Source organism: Rhamphochromis sp. 'chilingali', assembly GCF_963969265.1.
Source record: "Rhamphochromis sp. 'chilingali' genome assembly, chromosome: 16".
Classification (NCBI taxonomy): domain Eukaryota; kingdom Metazoa; phylum Chordata; class Actinopteri; order Cichliformes; family Cichlidae; genus Rhamphochromis; species Rhamphochromis sp. 'chilingali'.
The window spans coordinates 34,105,520-34,119,282 of NC_137943.1; the positions used below are offsets into that span (position 1 = coordinate 34,105,520).

Below are 13,763 nucleotides of genomic sequence, written 5' to 3' on the forward strand. Positions count from 1 at the left end.
CACACAGCTTACCCGGCTTATACCCTCACCCATAGACAGTTACAGATGAGGCACATGTGAAAAAATATATTGCGCTGAACACATCTCCTACAAAATGTCTGAGCATGGAGAAGGGGGTAGTTAGCTGCCACTTGAAAGAGCAGAAAAAGACTTGGAACAGTACAAGCTGGTGGCACGCATACGCACTAACGCCGAGACACCCGGTGCGTCAATCATTCAGCAGGAGTGTGTGTGGTGACAGCTGGTTATAGCTCGACTAGGTGTGTCTATCAGTGATTCAAGTATAGGGACTTACAAAGCTAAAGATGAATGTGACTGTATATCGTTCTTGTTTAATGATAATTTAGACTCTTTGTGTCTCCACGCTGTCTGGAGAGAACAGACCCGAAGCGAGAAACTCGTAAACCTTCCCGGTGTTTTATAGCAACTTGGGAAGCAATTTCAATATGTTCCTTTTTAGTTTATCCCACTTTATCCCTTTCCTTCCTCTTGCGTCTCCCCTTTCCTCTCTTTTCGGAGTTTGAGTGGCTACCAGCCAGCTTTTGATTTAAGGATCGTTTGTCTTTCCTGGGATGTGAAAAAAGGGTCGTGGCTGATCTACAACTAGTTCATTTGAGGCGGTTATTTTGGGTAACTCTGTGTGCAGAGGCACCTCAAATAGAGAGAGGGAGCGAAAGAGAGCGCACGGCGCACAGACCAGAGGCAGGGAGGAGAGAGAGAAAGGCGCACAGATTTCAGTGGAACTCTGCTGGTTCCCCTGCACACTGGATGCCCGCAACAGATCTGTATGACAACGGAGAACAGACAGAAACACATTCGGATGGTTTTATGGAAATTAGAGCAAATTAAGCAAGCTTACATTTAGCAATCGGGTGTTTTTCCTCTTGCCCAGTGGAGAAAGCAATGCAGCTACTGAATCAGTGAGCTCAGCATTTAATAAGTTGAAACTGGAACAGATCTCCACTGCATTTTGCAGTAATTTTTTTGGACTTATTTCGGAGTTCAGCAAAATACAAAGGAGACCAAAATGAAGGGGCTCCTTCTACCAAGAATGTGGAAAGTTCTGGCGGTTTTGGCACTGGCGACGCAGCACATCACTGGCAAGACACTGAAATATCAGATTTATGAGGAGCAGAAGGTTGGCACTGTCATTGCCCGCTTGAAAGAAGACATCACGGATGTCCTGGCTAAACTTCCGAGCTCGGTGCTTCTCCGCTTTAGAGCTTTGCAACGAGGAAGCTCATCTTTCTTCAATGTGCGCGAGCAGGACGGAGAAATCAGCATCAAGACCAAAATTGATCGCGAGAAACTCTGCGAAAAGAATCTGAATTGCTCCATTCAGTTCGATGTGGTAACACTCCCCACTGAGCACCTCCAACGGTTTCTCATCGAGGTGGAGGTGTTGGACATTAACGACAACGCACCTCAGTTCGCTCGCGCCATCATCCCAATTGAGATTTCCGAAAGCACGGCCGTGGGAGCGCGCATTCCCCTGGACAGCGCCACAGACCCCGATGTCGGGGAGAATTCACTGTACTCGTATGCTTTAGAACCAAACAACTTCTTTAAGCTTGTCATTCAGTCAAGGACTGATGGGGTTAAATATGCTGAGCTGGTGGTGCTAAGGGAGCTCGATCGGGAGGAGTGCTCTGGTTACGGACTTCAATACACGGCCTCTGACAGGGGCATTCCCCCGAGAACGGGTTCGACCCTCCTTAAAATCAGTGTTACTGACTCAAACGATAACAGTCCACTTTTTGAACGGTCGTTATATGTCATCAATCTGCCAGAAAATTCACCTGTTGGCACTCTGCTCATTGACTTAAACGCAACGGACGCGGATGAGGGCACAAACGCCAAAATAGTCTACTCATTTAGCAGTCATGTCTCTCCGAAAATAATGGAGACATTCAAAATTAACCCCGACAACGGTAACCTGACTCTCATCAGGCGCGTAGATCACGAGACTGCTAATTCTTATGATATCAATGTGCAAGCACAGGACATGGGTCCAAACTCCATGCCCGCTCACTGCAAGATCCTGGTCAAAGTGGTAGACGTCAACGACAACAAACCTGACATCAGCATCACTCTCGGGTCTTTCCAGGGGAATGGAGATGCAGCTTATGTATCTGAAGCTTCGCTTTTGGACACATTTGTTGCTTTGGTCAGGGTAGAGGACTTGGACTCTGGACTGAATGGGGAGGTGGAGTGCAAGCTTCATGGTCAAGGCTACTTCAAATTGCAGAAAACATATGAGAACAACTACATGATTTTGACCAATGTGTCTCTAGACAGAGAGAAGAGGTCAGAGTTCAGCCTGACTGTGGTGGCAGAGGATCGAGGGACTCCAAGTCTTTCTACTGTCAAACATTTCACTGTGCATGTAACTGATGAAAATGACAACCCACCACGTTTTGAGAAGGGGCAATATGAGATCTTTAAATCAGAGAACAATGCCCCTGGAGTATATCTGACGTCCATCTTGGCCACTGACCCTGACCTGGATTCTAATGGGCAGGTGAGCTACTCCATCTTGGAGAACGCTGTTCACGGCAGTTCTATCTCCACCTATGTCACCATTGACCCCTCTAATGGCGCTATCTATGCACTGCGCACATTTGATCGAGAGGATGTTAGCCGTATAGCCTTTATTGTGCAAGCAAAGGATGCAGGAAAACCAGCACTGCTCAGCAATGCCACAGTTATTCTGAACATTCTGGATGAAAATGACAACCCTCCAGTCATTGTGGTCCCTCAGCTGTGTAACTTCACTGCAGATGTGCCTGCTTCAAATTTTACAGAGGCTGGACACTTAATAACTGTGGTTAGGGCAACTGATAGAGATACAGGAGTCAATGCTGAGCTCATTTGCTCTATAGTCAGTGGCAACGAAGAAGGATTCTTCTTGATTGAGCCAAGAACATGCGAGATTCATGCCAACGCTAGTCTGGATAATGTCCCCCATGACTATGCAGAGCTGACTGTTGTGGTCAGAGATCAAGGAAGTGAGAGTCTCAGTGCTAAGGCCATTCTGAAAATCACTCTCCATGAGACCATTGAGAACCACGGGTCAGTAACGGACCAAGGAGAGCCTTCACTTGATGTATCTCTGATTATCATCAACTCCTTGAGAGCCATCTGCGTCGCACTCATGTTTATCATGGGGGTGTTTGCTTCTCGCTGGACACCAGGCACTCCTATAGCTGCCGGGTAGCAGAATCCACCCACCAGCACCACCCAAAGAAGCCCTCACACCAAATCCACACACACACACACACACACACACACACACACACACACACACACACACACACACACACACACACACACACACACACTTAGTGATTTTCCAATAAATGAAATCCCAGAGATCATCCATATTGTTGTTTTTCAGGATTTGAGGAAATTGGTGATGATAAATAATAATAACCCACTAATCTGTAATTTTAAAAAAACTTTTATGGTTCAGAAAAAGGTAAAGAAACAAAATATGAAAAGTTACTTGTAGTTTATCCAAGAGAAGCACAGTTTCAAGGCAGTTAGCAGCCAAAATGATAAACTCCATGTGACCTTTCCTGGAAGTGAAATATGATACTTTACGCTCATTCACCTCAGCTGACAAACTCAACGGCAGAAAGGTTTTTGTATCAGTGTGTTTCAGTGTGGGAGGATCCGGTGCTGAGTCCAACAGCTATCTCATCTTTGGCTCTGGAACAAAGCTCTATGTAACAGGTAAGGCTTAAAATGTATTTCACCTACTTGATTTTACTGTTTTTGTTTGTTTTTTTTACTTAAAAGTTTATATTCTGTGCCTTTAAATGTTTTAAATGTTTGTAAAATAGTTTTAAAAAAGCAGTGCACTTAGTCTAACTTTAAAACGACAATCTAAAAGCTGTCAGAAATGTATTTAAGCTTTTTTATGTAGTGTGCTTTCCATCTTAAAACCCTGCAGACATTTAAAGAAGTGTAAGAAATAATTTAGTAACTTGTTCTCTGGTCTCAAACAGCTCCGCTCTAATGAGACGTAAGACTCTGCTTTCTCTGTCTTTCTCTTATCAAAAGAAAATTAGATTCACAAGGACTGTGGGAGATTTTCTTTCTCTCTTCTTTCTCTTAGTGTTGCACAATGTCTAATGTTAATTAAATCAAATTTAAGATATGATAGGAATTTTGGAAATTATGACAGATTAGAAGCATATCTGATCACAAATCTGTGTCACTGGGTGTTTCTTAATTGTTATTTGTCTCTGTGTTGTGTATCTATCTATCTATATATTATTGAGTAGTTTAATTGTTACATCTAACTTGGTTAGGTTATGCACCAAAATACAAATGGGCTTTTAAAAATGTTTCTATTTTTTTATCACTTTGCATTTAAAGGTTTTGCTGATGGAACGATGAGCCACATTTAAGCAGCTTGTTAAAAAAAATCAAACTGTGAAGAATCCTGTGATTAGAAGGTGGTGTAGTAACATCTGTAAAATGATGTGGCGCAAAAATATTCCACACATACATATAATTACATTTTGGTTCATGGTGTTAATATATTTCTTCAATTTTATATGTTTAACATGACCAAATAAAATAACTGTATGAAGGATGCGACAATTAGGAAGAGACCTGCTGCCGGTGCCGTACCTCAGCCTTCATTAGAGAAGGTTTAAATGATTTATTACTAAATATTAGACTTAACAGTTAAAGCGAGTTAAGTGCTAGAAAATATCTCTTGGTAGTTGTTGTGTATTGTTTCAATGATTTTTCATCAAAACAGCACAAATGTGAAATTTACTATTTAGAATGAGAGGAAGTTATCTTTGAATATATTTGATTAGTGATTGTGCAACTATGACAAACATGAAGCAAATATATTCAAAGATAGCAGAGACAGCTGGTTTGCTGAACGGTTGTTTTAAAAAAGTAGATAAAGAAATAAAAAGAATTAATAGTGAGCCGGTGAGCAGTGAAACATACACATGAGCAGAAATTACTTTGCACTTCTAAAGGTGCAGCAGAGCAAGTCAAACATTGTCTTGTGGATTTAAAAGACGTTTCCTTTATCTTTGACGACAATACTTTATGACCTCACCTGCAGGGGATTCAGATAAAACCACAAACTAGTCTAATCTGGAAAAAACAGGCCAGTGATTTCCCAGGATACACATATAAACTAATATGTATCTTTATGTCATTGTAGACTAGTAATGCATTTATCATATACTTAGTATTGTGGATTCTTTAGCCATAATTCATAGTAATATTTCACTGTAGCTATTATACCAACATAATCTGTATATTTCCATTTATTCACAGGGAAGTTTGGATAATTATGATTATGAATGACATAATTTTAATTTTCTGTATGCATAGATAAAAATTAAATTCTGTTATTAAGATGCACATATAAAACTGCAGAAGATTTGTGATAAATCATGGTACATATGTGCAGTACATAAGTGGGTGAACATACTGTGTATGTGTATATGAGTGGTTAATGATTATGGTCCATGCTGACGGTGTGAATGTGTGTCTGTGCTGCTTGTTGCTGTTAAACTTTAGATAAGCCGACAGTGAAGCCGGAGGTGACCGCTTACAAAGCAGCAAACAGTACCAGCCTCGGGGGGAGGAGCGCCCTGGTGTGTCAGGCCTCAGGAATGATTCCTCCTCTGGTCCAGTTCTCCTGGAAAAGAGAGAAGAACGGCCGGCTGGAGGATCTGCCCCCTGCTGAGGTGGAGCAGCTGGAAATCAAAGAGCCAGGACGCATCACTTCCATCACGGTGCTCGATCAGGGTGATATCTACTCATATAAATACCTCTGTGAAGTCCACCATGAGAAAGGCAAAGTGACAGGTCAAAACAAAATAGGTAACTAACACTTCATGACTGAGTGATTCAACATTCAGAGAATATTCAGAGAGCGAGGAGAAGGTCATTGACATGACTTTGTTAATTCTTTCCTTTTCTTTTACAGAGATTAGAGGACCTTCTCCTCCCCCACCGCCTCCCCCACGCTGGTTTAAAGAGAGGCTGCTGTGTCTGATGTACACAGTGCTGATAGCGAAGAGTCTGGCGTACTTCTGTGGACTCTCTCTGCTCGGGATCACGAGAAAGAAGGGACGTTCAACCAACAGCACACCTGCTAACTGACTGTCTTTATACAGCTTTTATCTCTCAATCACATTAAAATTAAACTTCCGCTATATTAAACATGATGAATTTATGCTACTGACAAACTTGAAATGTTCACTGTCAGCAATACTTTGCATTTGAGTGACATATTCCTTCAAAATGAATGTGATTTATTGTAGATAATTAGAGTTTTGTACACAGTTGTCCTCATGAGAAAACTTCCTGTCATCTATCGCACACATGAAACATGAAACTTTGCTTATGTTTGCAGTTCAACAGCTTGTTGTGTTTTATAGACAGCAACGAACTGTGCCAAGGAAAACCCATTGGTACAAGAGCAGCTTTTAGTAATTTTATATAATTCCTATTTTAAATATTGTTTTATTAATAATACTTTTTTGTTACTGTAAGAAAAAACATCTTCTTTTTTATTCTTTTCAGCTGTTACAGATTCACTTCTGTCTGTTTGAATTATTCTTTTATAGTGTCAAATTTTAATAAATCTATTTCTGCACAAGACTTTCTTCAAGAAAAAATTATTTGAAATATCGTTTTTCATTTTTTATGTCTTCTGTAGCAAAGTAAGCTTACAAAAATAATTATTGTGGAGTAATTCCCTGTGAAAAATATATGAAAAGCTTTATAGTTTGTTGTAAACACCAGTAAAATATTTCTTTAGAATCAGATTTTGATACTTTTGACTTAACCAAATATAATAACTGATTCATAGAGAAATAAAATGGCCAAAAATAAACAGGAAGCTCAAAAAATTTGAGTCTGTAGTACTTGTTAATAAAGTTTTTCATATATGGTTTATTTTTGATTCCTATGCAGTTTCTCTGAGTTCGCTTTAATGTGGCAGAAACATTACAACATTTAAAACATCAGTAACAGTGAACAGAAAATTATTAACCCACATCTAACAAAAACAGTTCTTTAAGTACAAAAATATTTTATTTACTGTAAAACAAAAGCAAATTGAGAACTCACTTAAGTTTTTTTTAAGAAAGTTACCGAGTCTTTTCAATGAGATTAACCTTTAGACCAAGGGTGTCAAACATGAGGCCCGGGGGCCAGAATTGGACTTATTTAGACCGACCAGAAAAACATTTTTAATTTTTCCTGTAAAATTTAAATTTACAATTTTAAGTTAAGAAATAACACTGTCAAGTAGTGAAAATATTATACAGAAAATATACCGTCCAAATCTGTGATCTGGTTCAAATAATAAATAATAAATCTTGAATGATGAATTTATAAACAGATTTTACAGACTTAATCTGAAATGTTCAAATAATTCAAGTTTATTTATGCAACGCCGTTTCACAGCAGTGGTCTCGAAACAAAAGGCTGCTGGAGGGAGAAGTCATGACCGAGCACAACACATCCTGAGTCAACAAACCATAAATATGACAGATATCTTAATTTATTTCATGATAATTTAACTTCTAGGTAATTCATATTCTCAGTATTCGACTATATTCAGATTATAGTATGTACGGCGGGTTTGTTGGTTTTGTATCACTTGGTCAAAAACAACTGAAAGTGGGTCATTAATATTGTTTGTTTGAGTGTAACTGAGTGGGTGGAGGGGGCTCAGTGGAAGAAAGAGCTCTTGCATGTGAATCTGTTCTCAGTGCATCAGCACTTCCTTCCTCGTGCAGCAGATGGGCTGCGTGGGTTTCGGCGCTGCAGCCGCCACACCGTTAGCTGCGGTTTTTCACTTTAATGATATGTTGACAGTTACACGCACTGGTTAAAGAACGATTCCAGGAACTCGGTCTGATTTCAGCTGCGTCTGCAATGATCAGTGTTTTTAATCAGTGAGAGAAACAACTCACAGATGAGTTCAAAACAACTGTGATGAAATAAAAGAAGAGGTGAAAAACCCACTCAAGAGTTCGTTGGTGACCATTTACAATGAAAAAAAGTGACACATTAAAAAAACCTTGCACAATAATAACCATTGTGCACATATACAGCTGCGTATAACAATCAACACATGTCACAATTTATGCAAGACATCACATTTGTCCAACTTTTGTTTTTTAAACTAGTGCAGTCGTTTGTGTTCTTGTTTATTTAATTTAATTAATTAATACATTTTTGTGTTATTATCTTCATATGGGAGGGTTTAGAAAAAGGCCTCCTGTACATCTGTTCCTGTTATCAGATCAACAGAACATGAAACCCCCGATACAGAATCACAAAAGTCCCGTTGTTGCCTCATTCTTAGAAAAACAAAGACTTCTTCGAGCTGAAGAAAACATTTGTGCGCATTCACCAACAGTCTCTTTGTTTCCGTTCATAAATATTTAAAAACATCTTTTGCACCTTATTTACTGAAACATATTTACTTCTTCTAACATGAAGTGTCGTTAATATGACACATGCAGACAGATACAGGAAATCCTTTATATTATTATTATTATTATTATTATTATTATTATTATTATTATTATTATTATTATTATTATTATTATTATTATTATTATTATTATTATTATTGTTGTTGTTGTTGTTATTATTATTATTATTATTATTATTATTATTGTTGTTATTATTATTATTATTATTATTATTATTATTATTATTATTATTATTATTAGTGTTATTATGTAATAAGGACAGTGTGTTTTTGGTAGCACTAGTGTGTGTGTGTGTGTGTGTGTGTGTGTGTGTGTGTGTGTGTCATTCTGTCCCTAAACAAAAAAGCTTAACAATTAATTAACAATTAAAACTTATTTTTCAGCTTTGTAGAGTAAAGTCATGTTCAAGGTCAGCTTAATGATTTATAAAATACATAAATAAAAAAATAAAAATATTTACATAAAGCCTCATAACCTACAAGAAACACAGGTGCCGTAGAGTGCCAGAAAGTAGAGTGTAAAGGTTTAAAATATCATAGTTGACCTCTGACCTTCAAAGTCAATAGATTGATCTGAAGGTCAAAGTTATGATAATGGTATGTAAAGTTATTTAAAACTATGTCTCTTAATGTCATTTTTTGCACTGACAGCATATAGAGAATATTTATATATATATATATATGGAGATCCTGAATTTCACATTACTTTATTCCTCTGAGCTCTTCTTCAAGGTCAAATAATGTCAAACTTTCATAAAATGTCTTTCAGCTCTAGGATTAAAGCTTAAAATGCTGCTGCCTTTGTGTGTATTGGCAACATTTAGGAAGTAATACGAGCATTCTGCACCTCACATGTGGCCTGCATCCAAATGTCATGTCACATTTGACCTCTGACCTCATGTTTACATTTCACATCTGCCAGTTATGTCAAGCATTTTAATATATACCAAACAAAAAACAAAAGTAAATGTTGAGTGTGAGGTGTTGTGATCATAATTATTTCATTATTGTTTTAAAATATTTTCAAAATTGTATTTTGAAAAAAGTATCACTAAGTATTAATGAACAGGTCTGGTTTTCTCTGACATACAAAACAACTCCAGGTGTCGCTGTTGACCAACTTTTCATCCACAGAATGTAAAAACCTATTCAGTCACAGTTCAGATGATTTAGGTTAAAATTTGTGTTTAAATCTTTTACATGTTTTAGTACATTTGGATCATTCATTTGACTTTTGTCTTCTTCTGATGCAGGAGTTCTGTTTGGAAATGGATATAATTTAAAACTAAAGATGTAAATGTGACAAACAAGTGTTAACATGGTTTCATAAATCACAGATTCTTTGAAGTTTTTTGAATGCATGAAAAAACTCACTCTGGACAATAATGTAACTATAACAATGATAAAATATGAAGCTTTATTTTTTTGTTTTAGAATACATGACCAAATTAAAAATCAAAATAAACTAGACAATAAAAATCACATTTATTTTGATCAGTGATCAGTTTATTATAGGAATTTCCATTTGATCCATAACTGTCCATATATACATTACTTTAGAATACAGTGTGCATAAAAATGCAATATAAAAGCAGAATAGAAGAGGAATGAACTACATCATAAACACAACACTGATCCAAGTGATGAATGAGATGAATTGATGAGATGTGATGGTGAGAAAAGGCGAGCAGGAAACAGTCAGTCAGCATGTGTGCAGTTGGTGGACGCTCCCTTGTTTGTGAGCATCATCAGCAGAGAGAGTCCACAGCAGTACACCAGACTCTTCACTATCAGCACTGTGTACAGCAGGCAGAGCAGCTTCACCCTGCACTGAGACTGGAAGGACACTGAAGGACAGACAGACACAAAGAGACAGACAGACAGTCGGGTTATTCCTCTCAGATCAAGGAGAAAAAGTCCAAATAGAAACAGTCACAGCTTCTTCTTCAAGTGGATGAATTGATGTAGTGTTTGTGTCCACTTGGGGGCAGAAGAACTCCACAAGCAGCTAACAAACTGATCTCTGACATATTATGGTCTGTCTGCTGTTTGGTGCTGAGCAGCTAGTGTACAGTGGCTTTATCAGAGCTTGTTGGATGAAGATTTGATCAATTAGTGCAACTTTAAGAGCCTAAACTTGTTCCAGCTGCCTCATTGGACATTGGAGCTGTCCATGCAGAGAGGCAGCAGGTGATCTTACAGTCAGCTGGCTGCAGAGCTGGCAGGTCTGCTGGCTCTCTCTCTGGAGGACAGGAGGCTGCTGGAGCTGGAAGCTCTGAAACAGAAAAGGAGTCAAATGTTTGGAGCTGCAGTGAGAAATGTCAGTCCTCTGCTGCTCTGCTCTCTTTGACAGCATCTCCACATGAAGCTGAATCACTGCTGAACACAGTCACCAAGCCTTCATTACCTTGTTGTGTTCGGGCCTCCACTGTGCCCCCCTCGTGCTTCACCCAGCAGCTGTATTTATATGTGTCAGAATGGCTCCCATCAACCATCCTGATGGCAATGGTGCGTCCCGCCTCTCTGAGCTCCAGCTGCTCTCCCTCAGCAGGGGGCAGCTCCTCCGCTTCTCCGCCGTTCTTCTTCTGTCTTTTCCAGGAGAACTGGACCAGAGGAGGAAACATGGCTGAGGCCACACACAGCAGGGAGCTGTTCCCCTCCAGGTGGGCTCTGGATGCTGCTGGGTACACGCTCACCACGGGCTTCACTACCTGCTCATCTGAAGTTTGACAGCAGCAACAAGCAGCACAGACACACATTCACACAGTCAGCAGCAGCTTCCAGCACTGCACTGCATTCAGTCTGATCCTGGAAACTACATGGACTCTGATCACTAAACTACTCATCAGCACAAAGTTCACTACATACACTGGATTCAGCTTCATATCAAACACAGTCATCACCTCATGTCATCATGGCTCACATGAGCAACACTCAGCATGATTTTAAAGTCAAATTAAATTCAGTTTAATTCGTCATGTGTTTGCTTTTTATTGTTTTATAGAATTTTAGTTCAGTCCAATTTTAAAATATATATATTTGTCTTTATACAAGTGAAAATGTATTTTTCATATTAGTCCTGAGACACGTTTTCTGACAGAGATCCTCTTCTGTCCAATAATACAGTCATCTTTTTTCAAAACATATTGTACTGCTAATACATTTTCTTACATGTGTTTTGACCATATTTGTCTTCGTAAATATTTTTGTGTAAAAATTGGAAAAGAGCTACTGTGATTATTTTGTTTTATGTTTATAAAACATATAAAAACTGTAGCAACCATTTCTACACAATAAAAATGAAATTGTGAATTAAATGTTTTCTATAAAATGAGACATACTTTATCATATTTTAGTAATAACGTCCACAGTATATGACAAAGTATATTTAACAAAAGTATGTTTCAAAAAGTACTTTGAAAAGTCAAGTAATAATAGCTTTTTTACTGTCGTGTACAAATCCACACACACCACTCATAGTCAGAAATACATCCATGAGTTTCACAATGTCATATTTTCATATCATGTCTGAATTTTCTAATCAGTATCTGTTTTAATCACTTTATTTACCAAAAGACAATTTTTGAAGTAGCTACATAAATGTTAGAATATTAAAAATGGATTTTTCTTCCTAAATGGTAAATGAACTGATTCTTTTATAGCGCTTTTCTACTCTTCCGGAGTACTCAAAGTGCTGTATACATAAAGTAAAAATCTGCTAACAATATATTTCTTAATCAACATTTTTTTAATCTCAACATCAAATATGATCTTGTGTTAAAAACCAGCAGAATCACTGAGAGGATCAAATCCTAAATATTTGTAACATCACTAATATTTGCAGAAATAAAGAATAACTTTAGTTGTTCAGTGAGATTTCAACATGTTTTCAGAGATTATTGAGCTTTTCTTATGTAACAATGGCTGCAGATGAATTCTCTACTAATGATGAAAAACTAACATGTAAAGCCTGAAGCAGCACAAACTGACTTTAAACACATTTTCAGCTTCTACAATAAAACAACTGAAGGAAAATAAATGTTTGTTCTTACCTGTTACAGACAGTTTAGTTCCAGAGCCAAAGATGGGGTACCACCATCCCACTCCCACAGTGAGACAGACTGCTACAAAAACCTGTCTGCTGTTGAATTTATCAGATGTTTACAAACGAGGAAGCAGGAGCATGTTCCAGGGTGGACTGACATGATAATTGCTTAAGACGTTTTTCATAATGGACTTTGCTGTTTCTGACTTTCATCTGGTGCCATCATCAAGTCCAATTCTTTCAGTACTTTAGTTCATCATGAAATAATCATAGTTTTACCCACTAGCTCTTTGCTGGTAAATTTAGACCTTTATATGCTGGATCTATACCATCTAACTTAGTGATCCTATGTCTGCTGTCTATTTGTGCTTTTCTTGGATATTATTTTATTTTTATTTATTTATTTATTTTTTAAATCCCAAGTTGTCATTCTGATTGTCTGGCAACATCTGTGTGGCAGGCAGGATGTGAATCCAAATGCAAGACTTGGAAAACAAGAAATCAATTCAAAAATAGAGCTTTAATGCTAATTACTTACAGTAATGCAAAAAAAGACCTAAAACCAGTGAATGAACAGTGAATCCAAGCATCAGCTATCTGTTGGAATGCTACTTTGCAAGTAACCCCAGTGGGTTACGTTGTGGGACCAATGGAATCTTCCATAGTCAGTATCTAGTAGTTCAATTTTCCAACGTTCAGAGGAAGGAACCTTTATTGCTACTGGACATCGATGAGCTGCAACATAAATGGTATGGCAAGGGGGGAGCCAAGTCGAGGTTATCATCACTCCCACCCAAGATTGGGAACCAAGTACAACAGAAGGAGCATTGAGTGTGAGAGGAGCTGACCTGAAAGATAGGATCATGGTGAAACTACAAGCTTGGAACCTTCTTAACCGGTTACCAAGGCTACGTGAAGGTCTGCTAGAAGATGTGAATGCAGCACTACAGGCAATCTCTACTATGACCGTCACTGAAACCAACCATCTGAGCTCCAGCAGTCATCACGGGGATGCTTGCCTAGAGATGAAGAGCCACAGGGAGCAGTACCTATGGAGAGGGAGACTATAGGCCAAGTTCAAGGTAGCATGGAGAGACATTAGCCAACTGTTGGAGCTACAGAAAGGTACAATGAGGAAAGAAAAGGGTGCCCAAGAAGCGAAGTGCCCATACACGAGGCCTTGGAAACTGCCAGGCAAATACTCATAACCTTTGTTAGCCA

General features: G+C 38.3%; 2 protein-coding genes and 1 pseudogene across 3 annotated transcripts; 2 read left to right on the forward strand and 1 right to left on the reverse strand.

Moving 5' to 3' along the window:
• The first annotated feature begins 1,015 nt into the window (after window positions 1–1,015).
• On the forward strand, window positions 1,016–3,261 carry LOC308383657 (protocadherin-18-like; annotated as a pseudogene). Its single transcript has one exon. The product of its transcript is annotated as a protocadherin-18-like (transcript).
• A 188-nt stretch (window positions 3,262–3,449) lies between these two features.
• Window positions 3,450–6,551, forward strand: LOC308383265 (uncharacterized protein). Its single transcript, XM_080861126.1, has 3 exons — window positions 3,450–3,735; window positions 5,560–5,865; window positions 5,972–6,551. Exons 2-3 carry the CDS (start codon window positions 5,655–5,657, stop codon window positions 6,145–6,147), a joined length of 387 nt encoding a protein of 128 aa, XP_080717252.1. The 5' UTR covers window positions 3,450–3,735; window positions 5,560–5,654; the 3' UTR covers window positions 6,148–6,551.
• Window positions 6,552–10,144: 3,593 nt separating this feature from the next.
• LOC308383852 (uncharacterized protein) lies at window positions 10,145–12,592 on the reverse strand. The gene is made up of 4 exons (XM_080862013.1): window positions 12,550–12,592; window positions 10,905–11,216; window positions 10,698–10,772; window positions 10,145–10,344 (listed from the first exon to the last, which is right to left on the reverse strand). The coding sequence occupies exons 2-4, from the start codon at window positions 11,119–11,121 to the stop codon at window positions 10,196–10,198; spliced, it is 441 nt and encodes a 146-aa protein (XP_080718139.1). The 5' UTR covers window positions 11,122–11,216; window positions 12,550–12,592; the 3' UTR covers window positions 10,145–10,195.
• Between the last annotated feature and the right edge of the window lie 1,171 nt (window positions 12,593–13,763).